General features: G+C 41.3%; 1 protein-coding gene across 2 annotated transcripts in view; it reads right to left on the bottom strand.

Moving 5' to 3' along the window:
* Positions 1-5333: 5333 nt before the first annotated feature.
* The window catches only part of kcnc2 (potassium voltage-gated channel, Shaw-related subfamily, member 2), a 35199-nt gene continuing 15532 nt past the window's right edge, over positions 5334-25000 (bottom strand). Inside the window, exons 2-4 of one of the 2 annotated variants that reach the window (XM_083529025.1) lie at positions 15702-16632; positions 9316-9453; positions 5334-6252 (exon numbers count right to left, since the gene is read on the bottom strand). In XM_083529025.1, the coding sequence (XP_083385151.1) occupies positions 6128-6252; positions 9316-9453; positions 15702-16632 (1194 nt within the window). In that variant the 3' untranslated portion in view covers positions 5334-6127. Of the gene's footprint in view, positions 6253-9315; positions 9464-15701; positions 16633-25000 lie in introns of both variants that reach the window. The other variant, XM_083529024.1, reaches the window with a different exon arrangement.

Genomic DNA, 25000 nt, shown 5'->3' with positions numbered 1-25000 from the left:
TCTTCTTCTTCTATCGGTTTCTCCCATTAGGGGGCGCCACAGTGGATCATCCGTCTCCATCCCCCCCGTCCTCTAAATCTGCCTCTTTCACACCAACTACCTGCATGTCTTCCCTCACCACATCCATAAACCTCCTCCTTGATCTTCCTCTTTTCCTCCTTACTGGTGTCTCCATCCTCAGCATTCTCCTACTGATATACCCCATGTTCCTCCTCTGCACATGTCCAAACCATCTCAATCTCACCTCCCTCACCTTGTCTCCAAAACGTCCTACATGCGCTGTCCCTCTAATAAACTCATTTCTGAATCTGTCCATCGTCGTCACTCCCAACAAACATCTCAACATCTTCAGCTCTGCTACCTCCAGCTCCACCTCCTGTCTTTTACTCAACACCACTGTCTCTAATCCATACAACATCTAAGGTCTCACCACAGTCATATAAACTTTCCCTTTCATTCTCACAGATACTCTTCTATCACAAATCACTCCTGCTATCACTCTTCTCCACCCACTCCACCCTGCCTGCACTCTTTTCTTCACTTCTCTAACACACTCTCCATTACTTTGCACTGTTGACCCCAAGTACCTGAAATCCTCCACCTTCTCCACCTCTTCTCCCTGCAACCGCACCCCTCCACTGCCCTCCTTCTCATTCACACACATGTACATGTGTAGTATGTTTTACATTTAATATTTAATTTTCTGAAAATATGATCTCCTTTACTGTTCTATTTATTTCAGTATTCTTTAACAAATGTTTTCATTCCTTCCATCCTTCATTCACTCCTGTTATATATGTTATTGTCAGGATTTTCTTCTTTTAAGAAAAATTCTTAAAGCAGGACATAAAACTCTAAAGAATCTATAGCACTTGTTTTAGCAGCGAGCTACTTAGTTAGTTAGGGGCTAATGCTAACGCTATGAACTCTATAGCATTTTCATGGATGTGCAAAACAAATCGTATTTCCAGTATGTATGTCCGTATTTTATTTTTTTTTACATCCCTGGCATTGTTGTGCATGTTTATCGATGTTTTTGAGTTTAATAAAATAGTTAAATAAAGGATAACACGAGTAAATACAAAATGCAGATTTAAAATTATTTCATTTCTTACGAGTTAAAAGCTGTCCAAAGCTTTCAGGTGTAACTCTTTATACACTTCAGAATTCATCCAGCTGCGTCTTTCAGCACTCAAATACCTAATAAATTACAGCCATAAATCTCCATGCAATACCACTGCATCCACCATGTTTAATAGATGATGTATTGTTTAAGTTAGAGTGTAAATTACAGTGTGTGTTGGTGTATGTTAGAGTGTGTTAGAGTGTGTGTTGGTGTATGTTAGAGTGTGTGTTAGGGTGTGTGTGTTAGAGTGTGTTCGAGTGTATGTTAGACTGTATATTACAGTGTGTGTTGGTGTATGTTAGAGTGTGTGTTGGTGTATGTTAGAGTGTGTGTTAGAGTGTGTGTTAGAGTGTGTGTTAGAGTGTGTTCGAGTGTATGTTTGATTGTATATTACAGTGTGTGTTGGTGTATGTTAAAGTGTGTGTTAGTGTATGTTAGAGTGTGTTAGAGTGTGTGTTAGTGTGTGTTAGTTTGTTAGAGTGTGTGTTAGAGTGTGTGTTAGTGTGTGTTAGAGTGTGTTAGTGTGTGTGTTAGAGTGTGTGTTAGAGTGTGTGTTACAGTGTGTTAGTGTGTGTTAGAGTGTGTGTTAGTGTGTGTTACAGTGTGTGTTTGAGTGTGTGTTAGTGTGTGTTAGAGTGTGTGTTAGTGTGTGTTAGTGTGTGTGTTAGTGTGTGTTACAGTGTGTGTTTGAGTGTGTGTTACAGTGTGTGTGTTTGAGTGTGTGTTAGTGTGTGTTAGTGTGTGTTAGTGTGTGTTAGTGTGTGTGTTAGTGTGTGTGTTAGTGTGTGTTAGTGTGTGTGTTAGTGTGTGTTAGTGTGTGTGTTAGTGTGTGTTAGTGTGTGTGTTTTAGTGTGTGTGTTAGTGTGTGTTAGTGTGTGTGTTAGTGTGTGTGTTAGTGTGTGTGTTAGTGTGTGTTAGTGTGTGTGTTAGTGTGTGTGTGTGTTAGTGTGTGTGTCAGTGTGTGTTAGTGTGTGTTAGTGTGTGTGTTAGTGTGTGTGTTACAGTGTGTGTTAGTGTGTGTGTTAGTGTGTGTTAGTGTGTGTGTTAGTGTGTGTGTTAGTGTGTGTTAGTGTGTGTTAGTGTGTGTTAGTGTGTGTGTTAGTGTGTGTGTGTTAGTGTGTGTGTGTTAGTGTGTGTGTTAGTGTGTGTGTTAGTGTGTGTGTTAGTGTGTGTTACAGTGTGTGTTTGAGTATGTGTTAGTGTGTGTGTTAGTGTGTGTGTTAGTGTGTGTGTTAGTGTGTGTGTTAGTGTGTGTTACAGTGTGTGTTTGAGTGTGTGTTAGTGTGTGTTAGTGTGTGTGTTAGTGTGTGTGTTAGTGTGTGTTAGTGTGTGTTAGTGTGTGTGTTAGTGTGTGTTAGTGTGTGTGTGTTAGTGTGTGTGTTAGTGTGTGTGTTAGTGTGTGTGTTAGTGTGTGTGAGTGTGTGTGTTAGTGTGTGTTACAGTGTGTGTTTGAGTGTGTGTTAGTGTGTGTGTTAGTGTGTGTCTTAGTGTGTGTTAGTGTGTGTGTTAGTGTGTGTGTTAGTGTGTGTGTTAGTGTGTGTTAGTGTGTGTGTGTGTTAGTGTGTGTGTTAGTGTGTGTGTTAGTGTGTGTGTTAGTGTGTGTGAGTGTGTGTGTTAGTGTGTGTTACAGTGTGTGTTTGAGTGTGTGTTAGTGTGTGTGTTAGTGTGTGTGTTAGTGTGTGTTAGTGTGTGTGTTAGTGTGTGTGTTAGTGTGTGTTAGTGTGTGTGTTAGTGTGTGTTAGTGTGTATACAGGATTAGAGATGATTGTGATATGAGTATGATTTGAGATGCAGCCTGAGCTGAATTTATCTTCACTCTGGGTTACACACTGAAACGGTGGATCCCTGGTTGTCATAGAGACAGAGATGTGGTGGTGGGGGCGTTGTCTGTGGCCAAAAACTGTGCTCATCCCTGCTGTTTACGTCTTTGCCACGGCAACAGTTTCCACAGTGACGGGTGTGAAGACGTCTTCGATTGTGAGGGAAGAGTGGGAAGCTGAATTTAGTGGCTAAAAAGATCATCACACCCTCACACACAAACATTTCTTTTTATCACACACAAACCCATACATGCACACATTTACATATATACATACATACACACACACACACACACACACACACACACACACACACACACACACACACACACACACACACACACACACACAGTTTTATCATATATCATAACAGGAACAAATTCAGTGTTTTTAAATGATATTGTTTATTTGAGAGATTTTATTAATATAAAAGGCGTTACTATTCTTTTTTATTACATATTCTATACTTTAATAGTTTATTACAATTCTACCCTTTAATTAACTAAATTTGCTTTAATTGATTAAACCACCTTACTGCCTTCAATAATACTACAACCTTTAATTATACTACAGTCTTCATCTTCAATAATATGACACGCTCAGTAAGCGTCAGTAACACTAAAGCTCTGATTGTAATAAAATGTGTTTATAATAAGGGCTGACGAGTTCATTTATTCTAAAGTCTTCATTCAGCCTGATGTTTTTCTCGATACTAATGAAGAGTCTGTTCCTTTTAGGCAGGAAAATTAGTCATGCAAGATCATTTAGCACAATTTCACCTAGAGGTAGCATATCTAAAGATCAGTGGGCCCTTGGCAGATTCATGTGGAACACCAAATTTGACCTCAGTAAGTGTAAAATAATCACCATCATCTTCAAACTGATAACCATCATCCAGAAGAGACCTGAGCCAGGGCATGGAGGAGAGGAGCAAGTGAGGAGAGAGGGAGGAGTTAGTCAGCAATATTACTAACAAACATTCTTTTACTGCTCAAAAACAATCCAACCCTCTGCTTGTGTACGTTTATTCCATTTATATAACCTCAGAAATAAACTCATTATCCAAAAACTATAAACTATTAAAGAAATAGGGGGGTTGTTAGGTCAGGGTCAGTAAATCTTCTCTGCTGGTCTAAACACTATCAGAAACACTGACCTACATTTATAACCTCAATTCTAATATTTGTTCCATGAAATTGTATGAATTTCTTCCATCAGTTTCTTCTCTTCATGTCGTAGTGTTTCTCTCGGCTGCACTGCTTCAGTACGTGGATGTGGATGTAGGTTTTTTTGTCCAATCAGATTTCAGCCTCTATGTGCTGCCATGTGAATCTAATCTGCTCAGAACCTTCAGAATCAGTACTGCTGGACTTTTACCATCGAGAATATTACCAACAGCTCTGTTTCTTTATCCAATCAGATTTCAGATTCTCCTCACAGAGCAACTGGCCCAGAATAGCGTCAGCATTGTTCCGTCCTCTGATTGGTTGTTCAGAGGGAAACTGTTACAGCCGAGTTCGACTGGTAAAACACGTGTGAAGCTCTGCACACGTTCATACATCTGACTTAGACTTTTTTATACCTACAGAGGAAGAGAAATCGATTCGGTCTCAGACACTTAAAAATCCATTGTGAAGAAAAGCGAGACATGGTGAGGAGGTCAGTAGACCCTGAAGCTCGCTAGCCTGTCTCAGCCCGGGAAAGGGTTTGATCTCCACTTCCAGACCAGTGAATACGAGCGATACCACTGGATTACAGCCTCTGGGGGGCGCTGCACATTATAAGTCTGTATCTCATGTGATTGGGTTGTGTTTTATTTACATTTGAATGTTTTTATCATGTTATTAGACAAATATTGATTGTGAACTGCTCCAGATGTTGTAGGTGCACAGTTGTGGTTGTAGTGTGGAGGTTTGGAGTGTAACTGGGTTTGTTGTTTTAGTAAAATGGTTTTCACCTCCAGATGTGAAACGTCTCTCTGTAATGCACGTGTTGTTATATTGTGTGTTTGTATTGTATTGATGGTTTCTATAAATGTGACAGTGACAGTAGTGTATTAAGAGGTGGATTAAGTCAAGTACGTCCTAACTGAAGGTCCAGGTACCAAATACACGGCCCGGCACTGGTGTAATGTGTACGAGTGCCCGCAGGTATGTAAAGTGTGTGTGTGTGTGTGTGTGTGTGTGTGTGTGTGTGTGTGTGTGTGTGTGTGTGTATATATGTGTGTGTGTGTGTGTGTGTGTGTGTGTGTGCGCCTGCGCACATGTATATAAAGAGTGTGTGTGGTGTGCCTGCTTGTATGTAACACACACACACACACACACACACACACACACACACACTTTACATGCATGTGGGCACACAAAAGATAAACTGCATAGAATAACGATTTCAGGTCACATTTATTAACAGTATGAACATGTTTCTACTCGGTAACACACTAACACTCCGATTTACACACACAGTGTACACACACACACACACACACACACACACACACACACACACACACACACATTTAGTGTTGAGGTTCCCTTCTGAGTCTGATTCCTCTCAAGGTTTCTTCATTATACTGTATCATCTCAGGGAGTTTTTCCTTCACCACAGTCACCACTGGATCACTCATTAGGGAGAAACGTCTACATAATAACTTTATAACCTCTTTATCGCTGTAAAGCTGCTTTGAGTAAATGTTCACTGTTAAAACTCAACTGTAATGAATTTGTATCATCATGGGAACAAGGGCATATGAGGGTAGTGGAGGAGCAATCAGATATGTGCTAATTGACCCTATCTAACTAGGGCTATGCTAATTCATACTCTAAAATAAGAGCTGTGCTAATCCATACTGTTTAATCAAAAATATATGATAGTCCATATTTCCAGGGACACGGCAGCCATCCAATCAAAAATAAATGATAATCCATACTGTCCCATCACAGATGTCCTAATCCTGACTGCCATCACAGTCATGTTCCAGATCAACACAAAATTTCGAATTGTCCAATCCAGCATCCGATCACATATTTGTCCAGGCCCAAATTGTCCAGTCAGAGGACTTGTAATTTTTCAAGTTCATCCAATCAAAGAGTTTATTTCCAAATCCAGATTGTTCAATCCTGTGTCCAATCAGTTGTTCTGCTCCACATTGTCTATAGATATGCTAATTCAAGCGGTCCAATCAAAGGGTTATTCTGTTCCATACTGTCCAATCCAAATCATCGAATCCGTCTGAGTCTGTATTGGCACCACCGTCTCCGCTTTTAGCTGATATCAGTTGTATTTCAGTCAGAGGTTTATTCACAGCTGGAACGACAATGTTCAGAATCATCAACCACATTGATGCAACACTGATCCCGATGACAACAGTAAGAAGGCAAACACAGCGACTAAGTGACAGTGAGACAGTGAGTCAGAGATTCAGCGATTCAGTGAGTCAGTGAGTCAGCGACTTAGTGACTCAGTGAGTCAGTGACTAATTGACTCAGGGTCAGTGAAATGAAGTGTGATGTGGAATGTCGTTTGATGAGAAATGAAGAGAAATTGATCCCAGTCACTACAGTGTTTAATTTTATCTTTCACACAACATGAGGAATGCAATTGTGTGCATTTAAAGCATTTTGTGATTATAAGATTGTTATAAACAGGATTATTACACATTTATTACATATGTATAATTATATTTGGCTTCGCTACGGAAGGCAGAACGCTAAGCAATATGGCAATAAGCAGTTAGCACTAAGCAGGACTGGACGATCAGAGATCAGAACGTAAAGTCAACAAATAACGTACTCCCCCTTTGTAGTACCGATACAGGGCAAACTACTTTGAAATTTTTTTTTTATCGTGCATCTAACATCTAATAAGAAACAATGTACTAAGTTTCATTAGGATCCGTAATGTTATTTCGAAGAGTTAGCCGCGATCCAGGGCGAATTTTTCAAAACCCTTTCTTAGTGAGCACCTAAGACCCAAGAGGAAGGTATGCTCCAAATTTCATTGCAATCCGTTCAGTGGTTTTTGAGATTTCGTGATGAGTGAGTGAGTCAGTGGTATTTGAGCTTTAAATATACAGTAAGGAAAATAAGTATTTGAACACACTGCTATTTTGCAAGTTCTCCCACTTAGACATCATGGAGGGTCTGAAATTGTCATCGTAGGTGCATGTCCACTGTGAGAGACATAATCTAATTAGTCTTAGTGCATTACCAACAGTAACCTTGGAAACGGTGGTCCCAGCTCTTTTCAGGTCATTGACCAGCTCCTCCCATGTAGTTCTGGGCTGATTTCTCACCTTCCTTAGGATCATTGAGACCCCACGAGGTGAGATCTTGCATGGAGCCCCAGTCCGAGGGAGATTGACAGTCATGTTTAGCTTCTTCCATTTTCTAATGATTGCTCCAACAGTGGACCTTTTTTCACCAAGCTGCTTGGCAATTTCCCCGTAGCCCTTTCCAGCCTTGTGGAGGTGTACAATTTTGTCTCTAGTGTCTTTGGACAGCTCTTTGGTCTTGGCCATGTTAGTAGTTGGATTCTTACTGATTGTATGGGGTGGACAGGTGTCTTTATGCAGCTAACGACCTCAAACAGGTGCATCTAATTTAGGATAATAAATGTAGTGGAGGTGGACATTTTAAAGGCAGACTAACAGGTCTTTGAGGGTCAGAATTCTAGCTGATAGACAGGTGTTCAAATACTTATTTGCAGCTGTATCATACAAATAAATAGTTTAAAAATCATTTATTGTGATTTCTGGATTTTTTTTTTTAGATTATGTCTCTCACAGTGGACATGCACCTACGATGACAATTTCAGACCCCTCCATGATTTCTAAGTGGGAGAACTTGCAAAATAGCAGCGTGTTCAAATACTTATTTTCCTCACTGTATATATAAATATACATACACACATACATACATACATACATACATACATGTATATATAAAAGACGGGGCAATTGTAGGGCAAAAATGTGTGAAAGGGGAATATTATGGTAAATAGAAGACATAAAAACAAAATAAAAACTGCACTGCACTGCATTTGTGGTTGAAAACAATAAGGGGTGTTTAGTAGTAGAAGAATAGCAGGGGTACATTTGAAGAGGCCAGAAAGAATGTTGGAATATCTAGGTAGTGTCGAAACAGTGGAAGGGGTATTCAGGTAGAGCAGACGCAGGGCGATGGGTATTCAGGTATGGTAGAAGCAGGGCAAGGTGTATTTAGTTAGGGCACATGCAGGGCGAGGGGTATTTATGTAGGGCAGATGCAGGGCGATGGGTATTCAGTTAGTCCAGACACAGGGCAAGGGGTATTCAGGTAGGGCAAACGTAGGGCAAGGGGGATTCAGGTATGGCAGATGCAGGGTTAGAGGTATTCAGGTATGGCAGATGCAAGGTATGAGGTATTCATCTATGGCAGATGCAGGGTGAGGGGTATTAAAGTAGGGCAGAAGCAGGCAGAGGGGTATTCAGTTAGGGCAGATGCAGGGTCAGGGGTATTCAGGTAGGGGGTAGAAGCAGTTAGGGCAGACGCAGGGCAAGGGCTATTCAGGTAGGGCAGATGCAGGGAATATGTAGCCACGCCCACATAGGAAGTGCTTGGAACATGAAGATGGAACTGTTTCATTAGACTGATAGAATCGGCGAGTGAATGCATCTCATTGGATAGGGAGAGCTGTATCATGATGTCACTGCTATCTCGGTTAAACTTCTGGATTTCTCAAAGCCTTCAGACACAAAAGAGTGAGACATTAAACACACACACACACACACACACACACACACACACACACACACTACATAATACACACACATTATACACACTACACAAATACAATACACACTATACACTTACTATACACACACTATACATACACTATATATACACACACACACACACAATAGATACATACACACACACACACACACACACACTACACTACACATACACACACACACACACACTCTATACACACACTACATAATTCACACACACACACACACACACACACACACACACTATATAATACACACTATACACACATTCGTGTTTGTGAATGGATATTTAGCATAGTGCTATTCTCTCTAGATTATGTTCATGAAGCACTGCATGCTGGTGACAATTAACTTTATGATGATGATGATGGTGGTGATGATGGTGGTGATAATGGTGGCGGTGATGATGGTTATTATGATTATGGTAATGATGACGATGGTGATGGTTATGGTGATGGTGTTTGTGGTGCTGATGATGATGGTGGTGATGATGATTATAATGATGATGATGATAATTGTGTACATGATGTGCAGACAGCTGTGAATGCCATATGACGATGATGGACAGGTGATCTGATTGGGTATTTAGAGCACACCTGATTTGCGGAGGGTGGAGTCAGCAGTGCAGCTGTAATCCCTTGCAGCCAATAGGAAGCAAGTTCCCCCAATATGTCGATCCTGCATGGGCACTCGCTCTTCTGGTGTTGTTGTGATGTCACTTCCTGTGCTGAGGTCTGCAGAGACAATCAGAGAGATCAGGGTGTAAATATAACATCACTGTACCTTCAAGGTCTTGGGTCACATTTACACCAGACAAGAGCTGAAGTACAAATTACTGTAAATTTCCCAGAACTTCTCACTTTTAAAGCACTAAATGGTTTATCTCCATGTATCTCCAGTCTTTTAACACGCTACAATCCGTCACGCTCCCTGAGATCTCAAAACTCTGGGCTTCTAGTAGTTCCTAGAATAGCAAAGTCCACTAAAGGCGGTAGAGCATTTTCACATTTAGCTCCTAAACTCTGGAATAGTCTTCCTGACAGTGTTCGGGGTTCAGATACACTCTCCCAGTTTAAGTGTAGATTAAAAACATATCTTTTTAGCAAAGCCTACACATAACACACATCACACACATCACATCACAACCTTGTGCTCCAGAACATCTGATCACATGCACATTATCAACTTGTGCTGTTAATATCATGAACAGCAGCTACGCTAATTCCTCTCCACTGCTTCTCTTTCTCTCCCCATCCCGAGGCTTCCTGAGGTTGCTTCAGCTCCAGCCACGTCCCACCTCATGAAGATTATGGACCTATGGGTGATCATGGAGAAGTAGATGCGGAACTCGCAAAAATCCCGTACCATCTACAGATGTACGAGTGCCAATTGGATCCCACTACATGTGTGGCATTCGACCTCCTGGAGTGTTTAAAGGCTCTGGCATGGAGAAGCTGATGCTGGATCTGTGATGATCACAAATGTTGAGCTCAGTAGCTCCTACTTTTATACCAAAGACTGTAGAAAAAAACATTTACTTATAATCTTATACTCCAGTGCTCATGTTAGTTCTCTCTCTCCAGTGTTCTGTATTGTTGAAAGATTTATGATCAAACTCTTGATGTCACCCAAATGAGGATGGGTTCCCCTTTTGAGTCTGGTTCCTCTCAAGGTTTCTTCATCATTACATCTGAGGGGGTGTTTCCTTGCCACTGTCTCCATGCTGCTCATCAGAGATAAACACACACCTTCACTTTCACTGTTGTTTTCTGTAAAGCTGCTTTGAGACAATGTCTGTTGTGAAAAGCGCAATAGAAATAAACTTGACTTGAACACAATGCAGGGTTCACAATACACACAATCTCCATCAGCTCAATACACTAAATGCACTCCACACAGCTGTACTTTACTCTTTGTTTGTTGCTATTTTTTCGTTCGTGTTTTTGCTGATTATTTAACATCTGTTTCCTTTATTTGTTAATCATATAGATGTTCTAACAAAGACTCTGTGTCCCTAAGCAAGTGTAATAAACCCTTCAGTAAATCAAACATTCGAAGATCTCAAAGATCTTTGCACTGATCCCTCCTTACTTTTACAGCAGAGGCTGACTCAGGGGTTGTGGTCTTCCTTCTGCAACTTTATGGAAAAAAAAACCAAACTCCAATCCATGGCTTCCTTCTTAAAGAAGCTTCCTCACTTTTCCAAATCTCTTCACCTGGTCCCTATCTTCTACTCCTTTAGTTATCAGCCCCTCTCTTATCATGGGACGTCAACACAACCTTCTCACCCAGAGTCGACAGATTTAGTGAGCAGATGTGTGTGGGAAAGAGCACATCAGCACCTCACACACTTTGCCTTGAGGAAAATGGGTCTGGCTGTCTACTAAAGACATCCAGGTCAAGCAGGAAAGTAGGAAACTATCCTTCCCTCTACACTGGCTGGTAGAAGATTCTCCAGAGTATCAGTGAGGTAACCTACAAACCTGAGATATCGAGTCACTGCACAGTGATTATCTACAGATTTTTTTTACTGCTTTCAAAAGCTCTTAAATGGAAAATTAACATCTGTCCAGTTTCTGTTTCCTCAAAAAGATCCTGAACCTAATGAACCAAATTTTGGCTGTACCATCAGATAACTGCATTCTGTTCCTATAGACACCTGGTCATCTAAACTTCTTGGTTTATTTAAAGTGTGGAAGAAGAAGCAGAAGAGAAAGAAGGTTATTTTGATGATGGTCAGTGAACCTGCACAAAACTCCAGCTTTAGAGTTCACTGTTTTATTTAATATAATATTTATAGTTCTGTCAAGTTAAATATAACTGAGGTTGTATTTAATGCCATTATTTTGCTGAAGATACATTTATCTTCAGCAATGTTTTTTTATGTTTTTTTATGTTATCTTATGTTTTTTTTCTCCATTAAACATCACCATGATGTCATGTTTCTCTGCCCTACTCGAGCTTCTAGAACATTATTTAATGTCCCACATCCCAGACTGAGACACAGCTAAATCCTCCAAACTGTGACAACAGCAGCAAACACTTTGATCCAAAATTATCCACAGTCTTGAATCACACCGTTCCTACATCACGCTCCACACACACACACACACACACACACACACACACACACACACACACACACACACACACACACACACACACACTCTCAGTCAGCCCATCCTCTCTGTCAGAGGAACATCTCCAAGTCATCAACTGTTTCCCTTAAAATAAATCCTCATTCCTCCAGGGACGGAGAAGATGACACAAAACCTGTGGAGGATTAGAGTGCAGTCTAAACCTCACTATTCTGAAACACACACATCTAACATTACCTTATCTCCAATTTCTACAAACCCGATTCCAAAAAAGTTGGGAAGCTGGACAAATTGTGAATAAAAACAGAATGCAATGATGTGGAAGTTTTAAATGTCAATATTTTATTCGGAACACAATATAGATGACATATCAAATGTTTAAACTGAGAAAATGTATCATTTTAAGGGAAAAAGAAGTTCATTCATTCATTCATTTCATTCATTTTCTCCCGCTTATCCGTAATTCGGGTCGCGGGGGCAGCAGTCTAAGCAGGCCCCCATCTTCGACTGCTGCCCAATCCTCACAGCACCGTCCCTTACGGTCCCTCCTGCAGGTGGTGAGCCCACGGGAAGGCGGCCCCACGTCACTCCGACGTCACGGACCTTGATATTTTCCTCGTAAGGGACCCTCGGAGCATAGAGGGTTAAGGGCCTTGCTTAAGGGCCCAAGAGTGGCAGCTTGGTGATACCGGGGCTTGAACAGAAAAAAAAAAAAAGAAGTTGATTTAAAATTTTATGGCATCAACACATCTCAAAAAAGTTGGGACAAGGCCGTGTCTCCACTGTGTGGCGTCCTTTCTTCTTTTTATAACAGTCTGTACACGTCTGGGGACTCAGGAGACAAGCTGCTCAAGTTTAGGAATAGGAATGTTCTCCCATTCTTGTCTAATACAGGCTTCTAGTTGCTCAACTGTCTCAGGTCTTCTTTGTCGCATCTTCCTCTTTATGATGCACCAAATGTTTTCTATGGGTGAAAGATCTGGACTGCAGGCTGCCATTTGTACCCAGATCCTTCTTCTACACAGCATGATGTTGTAATTGATGCAGTATGTGGTCTGACATTGTCATGTTGGAAAATGCAAGGTCTTCCCTGAAAGAGACGACGTCTGGATGGGAGCACATGTTGTTCTAGAACTTGGATCTACCTTTCAGCATTGATGATGCCTTTCCAGATGTGCATCTGCCCATGCCACACGCACTCATGCAACCCCATACCATCAGAGTTGCAGGCTTCTGAACTGAGCGCTGAGAACAACTTGGGTTGTCCTTATCCTCTTTAGTCCAGATGACATGGTGTCCCAGTTTTCCCAAAAGAACTTCAGATTTTGATTCGTCTGACCACAGAACAGTTTTCCACTTTGCCACAGTGCATTTTAAATGAGCCGTGGCCCTGAGAAAACACCTGAGCTTCTGGATCATGTTTAGATATGGCTTCTTGTTTGACCTATAGAGTTTTAGCCGGTGACGGAGAATGGCACGGTGGATTGTGTTCACCGACAATGTTTTCTGGAAGTTCTCCTGAGCCCATGTTGTGATTTTCATTACAGTAGCATTCCTGTATGTGATGCAGTTCCGGCCTTCACCCTTACGCACAGAGATTGTTCCAGATTCTCTGAATCTTTGGATGATATGATGCACTGTAGATGAAGAGAACTTCAATCTCTTTGCAATTCCTCTCTGAGAAACTCCTTTCTGATGTTGCTCCACTATTTTTCACTGCAGCATTGGGGGAGTTGGTGATCCCCTGGCCAGCTTGACTTCTGAGAGACACTGCCACTCTGAGAGGCTCTTTTTATACCCAATCATGTTGCCAGTTGACCTAATAAGCTGCAAATTGCTCCTCCAGCTGTTCCTTATATTTACATTTAACTTTTACAGCCTCTTATTGCTGCCTGTCCCAACTTTTTTGGAATGTGTAGCTCTCATGAAATCCAAAATGAGCCAATATTTGGCATGACATTTCAAAATGTCTCACTTTCAAGTCAAGTCAAGTTTATTTCTATTGCGCATTTCACAACAGACATTGTCTCAAAGCAGCTTTACAGAAATCAACAGTGAAGGTGAATGGTGTGTGTTTATTGCGACTGTGGAAAGGAAAAACTCCCTTAGATGTAATGAGGAAGAAACTTTAAGAGGAACCAGACTCAAAAGGGGAACCCATCCTCATATCAAGAGTTTGATCATAAATCTTTCAACTTTCAACATTAGATATGTATCTATATTCTATTGTGAATAAAATATAAGTTTATGAGATTTGTAAATTATTGCATTCCTTTTTTATTCACAATCTCATTTTGTACAGCGTCCCAACTTTTTTGGGAATTTTGAATTTCGGGTTTGAAATTGTGATTAGTTTTATTTTGGTCATGTGGTTTAAATAACACATTGTGGCCCAGATGGATTCTGATGCAGGTACACCACAGCCAAATAAGTGCACATCATCATCATCATCATCATCTCCCAGGTGCTGAGAAGCTCCATCCATCAGAACCTGATGAAAACATCTACACAAATCAAAATGGGTCACTGCAGTGTGGGAGGCTTTACTGAAAACAACCAATTCTAGAAACACACCTAATTATATGACACTGTCCTGCCAACACACACACACACACACACACACACACACACACACACACACACACACACACACACACACACACACACACACACACACTAACCCTAACCCTAACCCTGGTTAAAACTCACACCAGGAAAGTGTTTGTGTGTGTGTGTGTGTGTGTGTGTGTGTGTGTGTGTGTGTGTGTGTGTGTGTTTGGAGGAGTGTGTATGTGTGTGTGTTTGGAGGAGTGTGTGTTTTTAAGTGTAAATTTTAATTTTAAGTGTGTGTGTGTGTGTGTGTGTGTGTGTGAGTTTGAGGAGATATGTGATTGGACGTGTGTGTGTGTGTGTGTGTGTGTGTGTGTGTGTGTGGGTGAGTGTGTGTTAGGGGGAGTGTATGTGTGTGTGTGTGTGTGTGTGTGTGTGTGTGTGTGTGTGTGTGTGTGTGTGTGTGTGTGTGTGTGAGTTTGAGGTGATATGTGATTGGACGTGTGTGTGTGTGTGTGTGTGTGTGTGTGTGTGTGTGTGGGTGAGTGTGTGTTAGGGGGAGTGTATGTGTGTGTGTGTGTGTGTGTGTGTGTGTGTGTGTGTGTGTGTGTGTGGGTGAGTGTGTGTTAGGGGGAGTGTATGTGTGTGTGTGTGTGTGTGTGTGTGTGTGTGTGTGTGTGTGTGTGTGAGTTTGAGGTGATATGTGATTGGACGTGTGTGTGTGTGTGTGTGTGTGTGTGTGGGTGAGTGTGTGTTAGGGGGAGTGTATGTGTGTGTGTGTGTGTGTGTGTGTGTGTGTGTGTGTGTGTGTGTGTGTGTGTGTGTGTGTGTGTGTGTGTGTGGTGAGTGTGTGTTAGGGGGAGTGTATGTGTGTGTGCGCATGTGTTGGAGGAGTGTGTGTGTGAGTGAGCGTGTTTGGGACAGTGTGTGTTTGGGGGAGTGTGTGTGTGTGTGTGTGTGTGAGTGAGTTTGTTTGGGGCAGTGTGTGTGAGTGAGTGTGTGTGTGTGTGTGTGAAGGAGTGTGTTTGGGACAGTGTGTCTTTTTGGTGGAGTGTGTGTGTGTGTGTGTGTGTGTGTGTGGTCGCGCCTCAGACGGAGCAACATATTAAACCACTGAAATATTTATAAAAATACACTCAGAATACAACGGAATATTATTGGAGGCCAAGAGGTCATGTGACTCGGTTCATCACTGATCATGTGCCTGTACACACTCGTATTAAACATGTTTCTGAAGTCTGGAGGAATCCTGAAAGCACAACACAACCATGAAGAGAAATAATAATTGATATATATCATGTGTATTACACTCCTCTACACCCCTGTGTGCTCACCTGAGCGAGGTCCCTCCAGCCCCCGGCTGTGTCCCAAACGCAGATCAACAGGGTTGCTGTTGCAGGCTGAGCTTAGGTTGGTCCTGCAGAAGGATGGAGATGCAGTTTGCACCACCTGTGGGATGTGCTTTTTCCTCTTTTTTGGTAGTTTCTGCTTAGCCATCGCTAGCGAGTAATACATGCCGAAGTTATTGACGATGACTGGAACGGGCATCGCTATTGTCAACACGCCCGCTAATGCGCACAGCGCCCCTACTAGCATCCCTGACCACGTCTGAGGGTACATGTCACCGTAGCCCAGCGTTGTCATGGTGACCACGGCCCACCAGAATCCGATGGGAATGTTTTTAAACATGGTGTGGTCGCTGGCAGTCGGGTCATTAGGATTAGCGCCGATCCGCTCTGCGTAGTAGATCATAGTGGCAAAGATGAGGACACCAAGGGCAAGGAAGATGATGAGGAGGAAGAACTCGTTTACGCTGGCACGCAGGGTGTGTCCAAGAACTCGCAGTCCAACAAAGTGACGAGTCAACTTGAAAATTCTGAGAATACGTACAAAGCGGACCACTCGAAGAAACCCCAGGACATCTTTCGCCGCTTTGGATGACAAACCACTGAGTCCCACTTCCAGATAAAAGGGTAAGATGGCTACAAAGTCGATTATGTTCAGCACACTTTTGACAAACTCCAGTTTATCAGGACTGAACGTCACTCGCACCAGGAACTCGAAGGTGAACCAGAGAACGCAGACACCTTCCACATATGTGAGCGCTGGATCCGTCTCAATCTCATACTGAGGCACCAAATCGAGCACACTCTCATTCCTGAAAGCATCTGTCTTGTTGATGATGGTATTGAAGGCTTCATGAGTCTCCAGGCAGAAGGTGGTGATGGAGACCATGATAAAAAACAAAGAGGCAAAAGCCACAAACTAGGGAAAGAAAAACATAGAGAAAAAAATATTAGATGTTGCTGATACTGAACTAAGAGTCAACACTAGCCCTGCCCTTAGCCCCGCCCTTTACACAGCTGTGGCAACACCCACAAACTACCTGCTGTTTTTCAGATCTACCTGGAGGATGAGTTAGGTGGGAAATTAAGACAGTACACACATTTTCAGCACTGAGTTGTGAGCATGCGGTGTCTGAATGAGAAGTAGATCGTCACAGCTGTTTGACAATGATAATGAGTGTGTGCTAAAACAGATGAGTGTGTGTGAGATCAGTGTGAGAGGAAACAGTCGTCTGAAAATTAGCATAGAAAAGGCATCTCGCTAACATCGCACATGAGCCAATACAGCGAGGTCATGGAGAGACGGTGTGTGTGTGTGTGTGAGTCATACAGCAGCCATCAGCCCACTCATTGGTTTAAAATTATTCTCACACACACTTACAGACTCATACTCACACACATGCTCTCTCCGTGTTAAACATACTCCACTACACTCCTCCAGTTAATGTAGTAATTATCACAGCTGCTTTCATCCTGACCAGATCCTGACAGAAAACACATACACACACAATTAATACAACACACACACACACACACACACACACACACACACACACACACAAACAAACACACTCTCAGAAAGCTGAAGATGAAGCAGCCAATGTAATTTACAAAAACGCTTCCAAACACTTTGTTTTTTGATAAAAAAACACGTCCCATTATGCAGGTTTTAGAACCCAGGTGTGACATCAGAACCTCAAAAGAGAGATCATTGCTCCTGGATAGATGCTGGGCATCTGTCTGTCTATATTTTCCTGTCTTGTATTTATCTGTTTGTCTCTCTGTCTTTAGTCCACTGTGAGATGTACATGTGTAAACAGGCACTAATGATCTTGTTGCTCTTGTTAGCTTTAGATGTCTTCTGTGCACTTTGCAGTTAGCATGGCTAATTCAACATACAAACACACACACACACACACACACACACAAACACACACTTACACACACTTGGGAGCATCTGATCTCGGCAGGGCGTTAGATACAAGATGTGGTAACCTTGGCAACACTGGTTTAAGGCTTCACAAAATGCAGTGAGGCCATGATGATATCTTTAATATGTGTGAACATAAAACACAAAAAAAGCCGCTCTTAGCATGCTAATTAAACACATGTTAATTAAACACATGCTAATGAAATAGCCTGAGCTCTTTTTATCTGCAAGATTTTATTCTCTGAGGACCGTCACAGATCTAGATTGTGTATGTAGATGAATGTAGATTTGAAAACAGAATAAGAATGATCAAGCTCAGGTTGCAAACACAAGAATTCATTTCAAACCTTTAAACCATTTCATTCCAAACTACAACCCAACCCTTTTTCTGGACTATACACCTCTCCCACCAGACTATATACCTCTTCACACAGACTAAATACCTTTCACCCAGATTATACACCTCTTACACCAGACTATACACCTCACCCCCCCAGACTATACACCCCCCCCCACCACCACCACCATTTCATTCCAAACTACAACCCAACCCTTTTTCTGGACTATACACCTCGCACCCAGACTACACACCTCTCACTCAGATTATACATCTCTCACACCAGGTTATACACCTCTCACACCAGACTATACACCTACCACCCCCAAGACTATACACCTGTCACACCAGACTATACACCTGTCACACCAGACTATACACCTCTCACCCAGACTATACACCCCGCACACCACAGACTATACACCTTTTACCACACAGACTGTACGCCTCTCACACCAGACTATACACCTCTCACCCCCCAGACTATACACCTGTCACACCAGACTATGCACCTCTCACCCAGACTATACACCCCGCACACCACAGACTATACACCTTCTACCACACAGACTGTACGCCTCTCACACCAGACTATACACCTCTCACCCCCCAGACTATACACCTCTCACCCCCCAGACTATACACCTGTCACACCAGACTATACACCTCTCACCCAGACTATACACCCTGCCCCCCCCAGACTATACACCTCTCACACCAGACTATACACCTCTCACACCAGACTATACACCTCTCCCCCTGACTATACACCTTTTACCACACAGACTGTACGCCTCTCCGCCCACACTATACACTTCACCCACCAGACTATACACCTCTCACCCCCCCAGACTACATACCTCTTACCCCCCAGACTACACACCCCTCAACCCCCAGACTATACACCTCTTACCCCCCAGACTATACACCTATCACACCCCAGACTATACACCTCTCACACCCAGACTATACACCTTTCGCTCCCCAGACTGTACACCTCTCAACCTCCAGACTGTACACCTCTCACACCAGACTATACACCGCTCCCCCAGACTATACACATTTTACGCTACAGACTATACGCCTCTCACCCTACAGACTATAATTTAATTGAACTCATGTTTATTTGTTTTGCGCTTTTTCTTTCTTTCACATTTTCTAACTGTAATATTTAATTTACTGTTTCTTATATTGGGATATTATACTGTAAACCATTCCAATTTCTCATGTGGGTCTTTTGGAAAAATAATTGCCCACCCCTGTCTTAGAGTATACACCATCATTCAGAGTATTCTCTCTCCGCCTATGCTCACTTCAAAGATGCCACTAACCGTGCTAGCGGCACAAACAGCATGCACGCTGAGAGAGCCGGAGAGGTAAACACATTCACCATCTCAAAACATGATGTGCGGAGGGCATTTAGGAGAATGAATACCAGAAGGGCAGCAGGACTAGATGGCACACCCCTTTCTCTTAGAGTATACACCATCCTCCAGAGTATACCTCTTTCCTAAAGTGTATATCTATCTATCTATCTATCTATCTATCTATCTATCTATCTATCTATCTATCTATCTATCTATCTATCTATCTATCTATCTATCTATCTCTCTCTCTCTCTCTCTCTCTCTCTCTCTCTCTCTCTCTATCTATCTATCTATCTATCTATCTATATATATATATATATATATCATAAAGTATAGGCCTCTCCTGTTAGAGTACAGACCTATCCCCAGAGTTGGCAAAAGTACACACATCCATTACTTTAGTAGAAGTGCAGATCCTCACGTTATAAAATACTCGTGTAAAAGTTGAAGTACTGATTATACTTTTTTACTCAAGTGAAAGTAAAGAAGTTTCGGCTCCGACATGTACTACAGTAAAAAGTAGTTATTACTTCTACCTGTTTTAGCTGTTAACTGGACCTCACATCATAATAGATAGATAGATAGATAGATAGATAGATAGATAGATAGATAGATAGATAGATAGATAGATAGATAGATAGATAGATAGATAGATAGATAGATAGATAGATAGATAGATAGATAGATAGATAGATAGAACTTTATTGTCATTGCATAGTACAGGTACACAGCAACAAAATGCAGTTTGGCATCTACCAGAAGTACAAAATGTAGCAATAGTGCAGATAAACATGTATTATATTTACAGCATGTGATATGTATGTAAGCATATGTACAGTGATTAAATATAAAGGCTGTATCAGTGCAGAGACGTGTGGACATCATTAAGAGCCTTTGCTATGTTTCCACACGGACAGTTAATGAGGTGATACCGGAGAAACTGCACCTCTTCAAGTCAAGAAGATTTTATATATATAATCATAGACATTTTACAGATTTGAATGATATATTGTTTTTATCTGTACGATCAATAAAGACAGTAATTTATGTTCGTGTCGCCATTATGAGGGAAAAACCCACAAAACGCCCCCTAGAGGGTTAATTGTGTAAAACATGGCGGATTTGGTGTTTGATTTGAGACTTGGATATATTAGATCTCTCACGTCTAAAGCGCTTACTGTAAACGAAATTATTACCGACCAGGAGTTTAAAATAATGTGTTTGACAGAAACGTGGATTAAACCAAATGAATAAGTAGCATTAAATGAGGCGAGTCCTCCTGGGTATAGTTACATACACCAACCCCGTCCAAATGGCAGAGGAGGCGGAGTTGCAGCTATTTATAATAATAATCTAAGCGTCACACAAAAGACTAAACACAAATGTAAAACATTTGAAGTTCTTTACACCAGCATAAAATATTCAGTGTCTGAAAGCAGGTCCAGTCAGTCAATTCCACTAATTATTATTTATAGACCCCCAGGGGCCCGACTCTGATTTTCTCATAGAATTTGCAGATTTCATTACAAATTTAGTTACTTCTCTAGACAAAGCATTAATTGTTGGTGATTTTAACATTCATTTTGATCATCAGGAAGACTCCTTAAGAGCAGCTGTTGTCCATTCTAGATTCAGTTGGAATTAATCAGAATGTTATAGGACCCACTCATAGTGGTGGACACACTCTCGATTTGTTGTTAACATTTGGATTAAAAATAAAAAACGTAGTCATAATTCCACAGTCTGAAGCTATTTCAGACCATTATCTCATCTCTTTTAAAATTTGCCTCAGTCATTGCATTACTACTTCACCACGTTATCGTGTTAAGCGTACTTTCACGTCAGCTACAGCAGCGCGTTTTATTAACAATCTTCCAGAAATGACGATATTAGATAGATCTCCGTCTGACCCTGCAGAGCTCGACTGGGCCACTGAACATCTAGAAACAACGTTACGTTATACTCAGGATGATGGAGTTCCCCTTAAGACCAAAATGATCAGGGATTAAAAATCAGCACAGTGGTATAATGATCATGTGCCGCTGATCAGCATATTTCTCCACCCTCATAGAAAATAACAAGCATAATCCTAGATTTTTATTCAGCACGGTAGCAAAATTAACAGGGAATAAAAGCACTGCACTCACATGCACACCATCATTAGGCACTAATGATTTCATGAACTTTTTTAATAATAAAGTTGAAAACATCAGGCAAGAAATCCAGACGGTTAATATAAATCCAAATTATTTTACAAGTAACCCTGTAGACAGCAGTGTAATTATAACAGACAATCAATTACAAAGTTTTACTCCTATTCACGAGAATGACTTCATTTCATTAATTTCCTCATCAAAATCATCAACCTGCATTCTCGATCCCTTGCCTACAAGTTTCTTTAAACAGATCATTCCAGAGGTAATTGAACCTGTTTTAAAAATAATAAACTTTTCCATTAGCACTGGTTTTGTACCAAAATCCTTCAAACTGGCAGTTATCCACCCCCTAATTAAGAAACCTGACCTTGACCCATGTCAGCTGTCCAACTACAGACCAATATCAAATCTCCCCTTCATAGCCAAAATTTTGGAAAAGGTTGTAGCACAGCAGTTCTGCTCACACCTACTTATGAATAATATTTTTGAAATGTATCAGTCAGGATTTCGGCCTCATCATAGCACAGAGACGGCGCTAGTTAAGGTGGTAAATGACCTGTTATTGGTCTCTGATCAGGGTTTTGTCTCTTTACTTGTTTTGCTCGACCTTAGTGCAGCTTTTGACACCATTGATCACACTATACTACTTGCTAGACTTGAGAACGTTGTTGGAATAAAGGGAACGGCTCTCTCTTGGCTCAGGTCTTATTTGACTGATCGCTATCAGTTTGTTGATGGTAATGGTGAGTTCTTCACACTCTCTGAGGTAAAGTTTGGTGTTCCTCAAGGATCTGTCTTAGGCCCTCTGCTTTTCTCTTTATATATGCTGCCTCTTGGAGAAATTATTCATAAACATGGTATTAGATTCCATTGCTATGCTGATGATACACAGCTATATATTTCAGCAAAGCCAGATGAGAGAGATCAGCTTAACAATGTTGAAAAATGTGTAAAGGACATTAGACAGTGGATGCTCGATAACTTTCTTCTGCTAAACTCAGATAAGACGGAAGTACTTTTACTAGGACCACATGCAGCTAGAAGCAAACTTTCCGATTACCTAACATCTCTGGATGGTGTTTCTGTTTCAGCGTGTACGGCTGTCAAAGACCTCGGTGTGATTATTGACTCGAGTCTTTCCTTTGAGGCTCACGTGAATAATATTACCAGGATCGCCTTCTTTCACCTTAGAAATATTGCTAAAATTAGAAATATGATGTCGTTACAGGATGCAGAAAAACTAGTAGATGTTTTTGTTACTTCTAGAATAGACTACTGTAACGCTTTACTGTCTGGGTGTTGGAGTAAGTGCAGAAATAAGCTTCAGTTAGTTCAGAATGCAGCAGCAAGAGTCCTCACTAGATCTAGAAAATATGAGCACATCAGCCCTGTTTTAATCATCTACACTGCTCCCAATTACATCTCACACTGATTATAAAATACTACTGACATATAAAGCACTTAATGGTCTCGCACCACCGTATCTGAGTGAACTTCTGTACCAGTATGATCCTCCATGCCTACTTAGATCAAAAGGTGCAGGCTATCTGTTGGTTCCTCCAATAATGAAGATTACAGCAGGGGCAGATCTTTCTCTTATAAAGCCCCGCAGTTATGGAACAGCCTTCCTATCAGTGTTCGGGACTCAGACACAGTCTCAGTGTTCAAGTCGAGGTTGAAAACATATTTATTCAGTCAAGCCTTTAATCAGTAGATTTTTTCTCAGGTAAAGGCTCAGATCTGGAGGGAACATTGATATAGAGTGTTTGGTGAACTGGGATATTTGTACGCTGTCGTCCCCTCACATTCACGTGTTCACTCAGGTTTGTTGATGGTGGTGTGGTGGGTCGTCTCTTATCCCAGAGATCCCTCATGTCTGTGTTGCCTTCTGGTTCTCCCTTTTAGTTATGCTGCTATAGCGAGTCTTGCCAGAGTCCAAACTGCACAGTGACTTTAACTCTCATGCAACAATAGGTACACTTAATAATCCATATCCTTCTCTTCCTGTCACCCTCTTCTCTCTCTCTCTCTCTCTTTCTCTCTCTCTCTCTCTCTCTCTCTCTCTCTCTCCCGAGTTAAACATGCTCCTGAGGCTCCAGTGACCACTGTTCCTGCCCCTCTCCCCCCCGTGGATCTTCCCACTTCATCCAGGCCTGCCTCTGGATAGTGTTCTCTTTGACTGGAGGCCACTCTGTGCAGCTGGGGAAGGTTTGTCATCAACACCTTGGGTGGTTCCATGAAATTCCGGAGTAAGAACGGGAGCTTTGAGGATGGATTGGACTGTAGTTGATGTCAACAGTCTCCTACACTGACTCAGAAATACACTTCGCTTTTGATCATCATCACTGCACCCCGCAACATTGTATACCCGCCACAAATGGACATTCGGTGTAACCCAGATGAGGATGGGTTCCCTCTTGAGTCTGGTTCCTCTCAAGGTTTCTTCCTTATGCCATCTCGGGGAGTTTTTCCTTGCCACAGTCGCCAGTCGCCACCGGCTTGCTCATCAGGGACAAACTTACTCATAAAGAACATATTCATTTTTAATCACCGCATTATCTGTGTAAAGCTGCTTTGAGACAATGTTCATTGTTAAAAGCGCTATACAAATAAAAATGAATTGAATTGAATTGAACTTGGCGCAGAAATAAAACAAAATTTACTGATTAAATATATTTTTCGGTGGAGTTTATTTATTTATTGTATATCTAAGTAAAGAAGGAATGTTGTAAATAAGTGTATGTTTTGCTGGAGGTTTTAATTTCGCCTCTTTTATATTTAGTTATTTAGTTATTTATTTATGTATTTACATTTTTTTTTTTCATAAAAATGGTAAAAACAGAAATGCACGCTGAATTGATAGCGTGTTAATAACATTTAGTGCCGTTTACAATAGTTTTAATTTTGACAGCCAAATATATATATAATAATATATAAATTAATACAAAACGAATAAAAAATGTTGTTACCTAATGAATGTATGCAGGCTGAAGATCCACATATAGAACACAAGCAGAGAAAAGATGATGATGATCAGAAATGTGTCTGTTCTCAGTCATGTTCTCATCACTGACTCCCTCTGTCTCATCCACATTAACCCCAAACTTCTTACTGCCTTCTGCCTGCTGATTCTTATCTCCATAAACTAGTCTACATCTGTGGTGAGTGAGGGTCAGGACTTTATACAGCAGCGGATTGAAAAAGACGCGCAGTAACAGGAAATCAGTTGTTCGGCTGAAATCAGCGCGCAGTGAAAATAAACATTTAATATTTCACCAAATCAATAAATTAAAACTAAAGTAAGAGCCGGTTTTGAAAATGTAAGAAGTAAAAAGTACAGATATTTGTGTAAAAATGTAATGAGTAAAAGTAAAAAGTCTGAAAAATAAATAGTGGAGTAAAAAACTGATACCAAAAAAATCTACTGAAGTACAATAACAAAGTATTTGTACTCCATTACTTCCTCCTCTGCCTATCCCCTATAGTTCAAACCTCTC

This window comes from Silurus aristotelis (assembly GCF_946808225.1).
Source record: "Silurus aristotelis genome assembly, chromosome: 24".
NCBI lineage: Eukaryota > Metazoa > Chordata > Actinopteri > Siluriformes > Siluridae > Silurus > Silurus aristotelis.
This window is presented reverse-complemented; position numbering and strand designations above follow the sequence as displayed.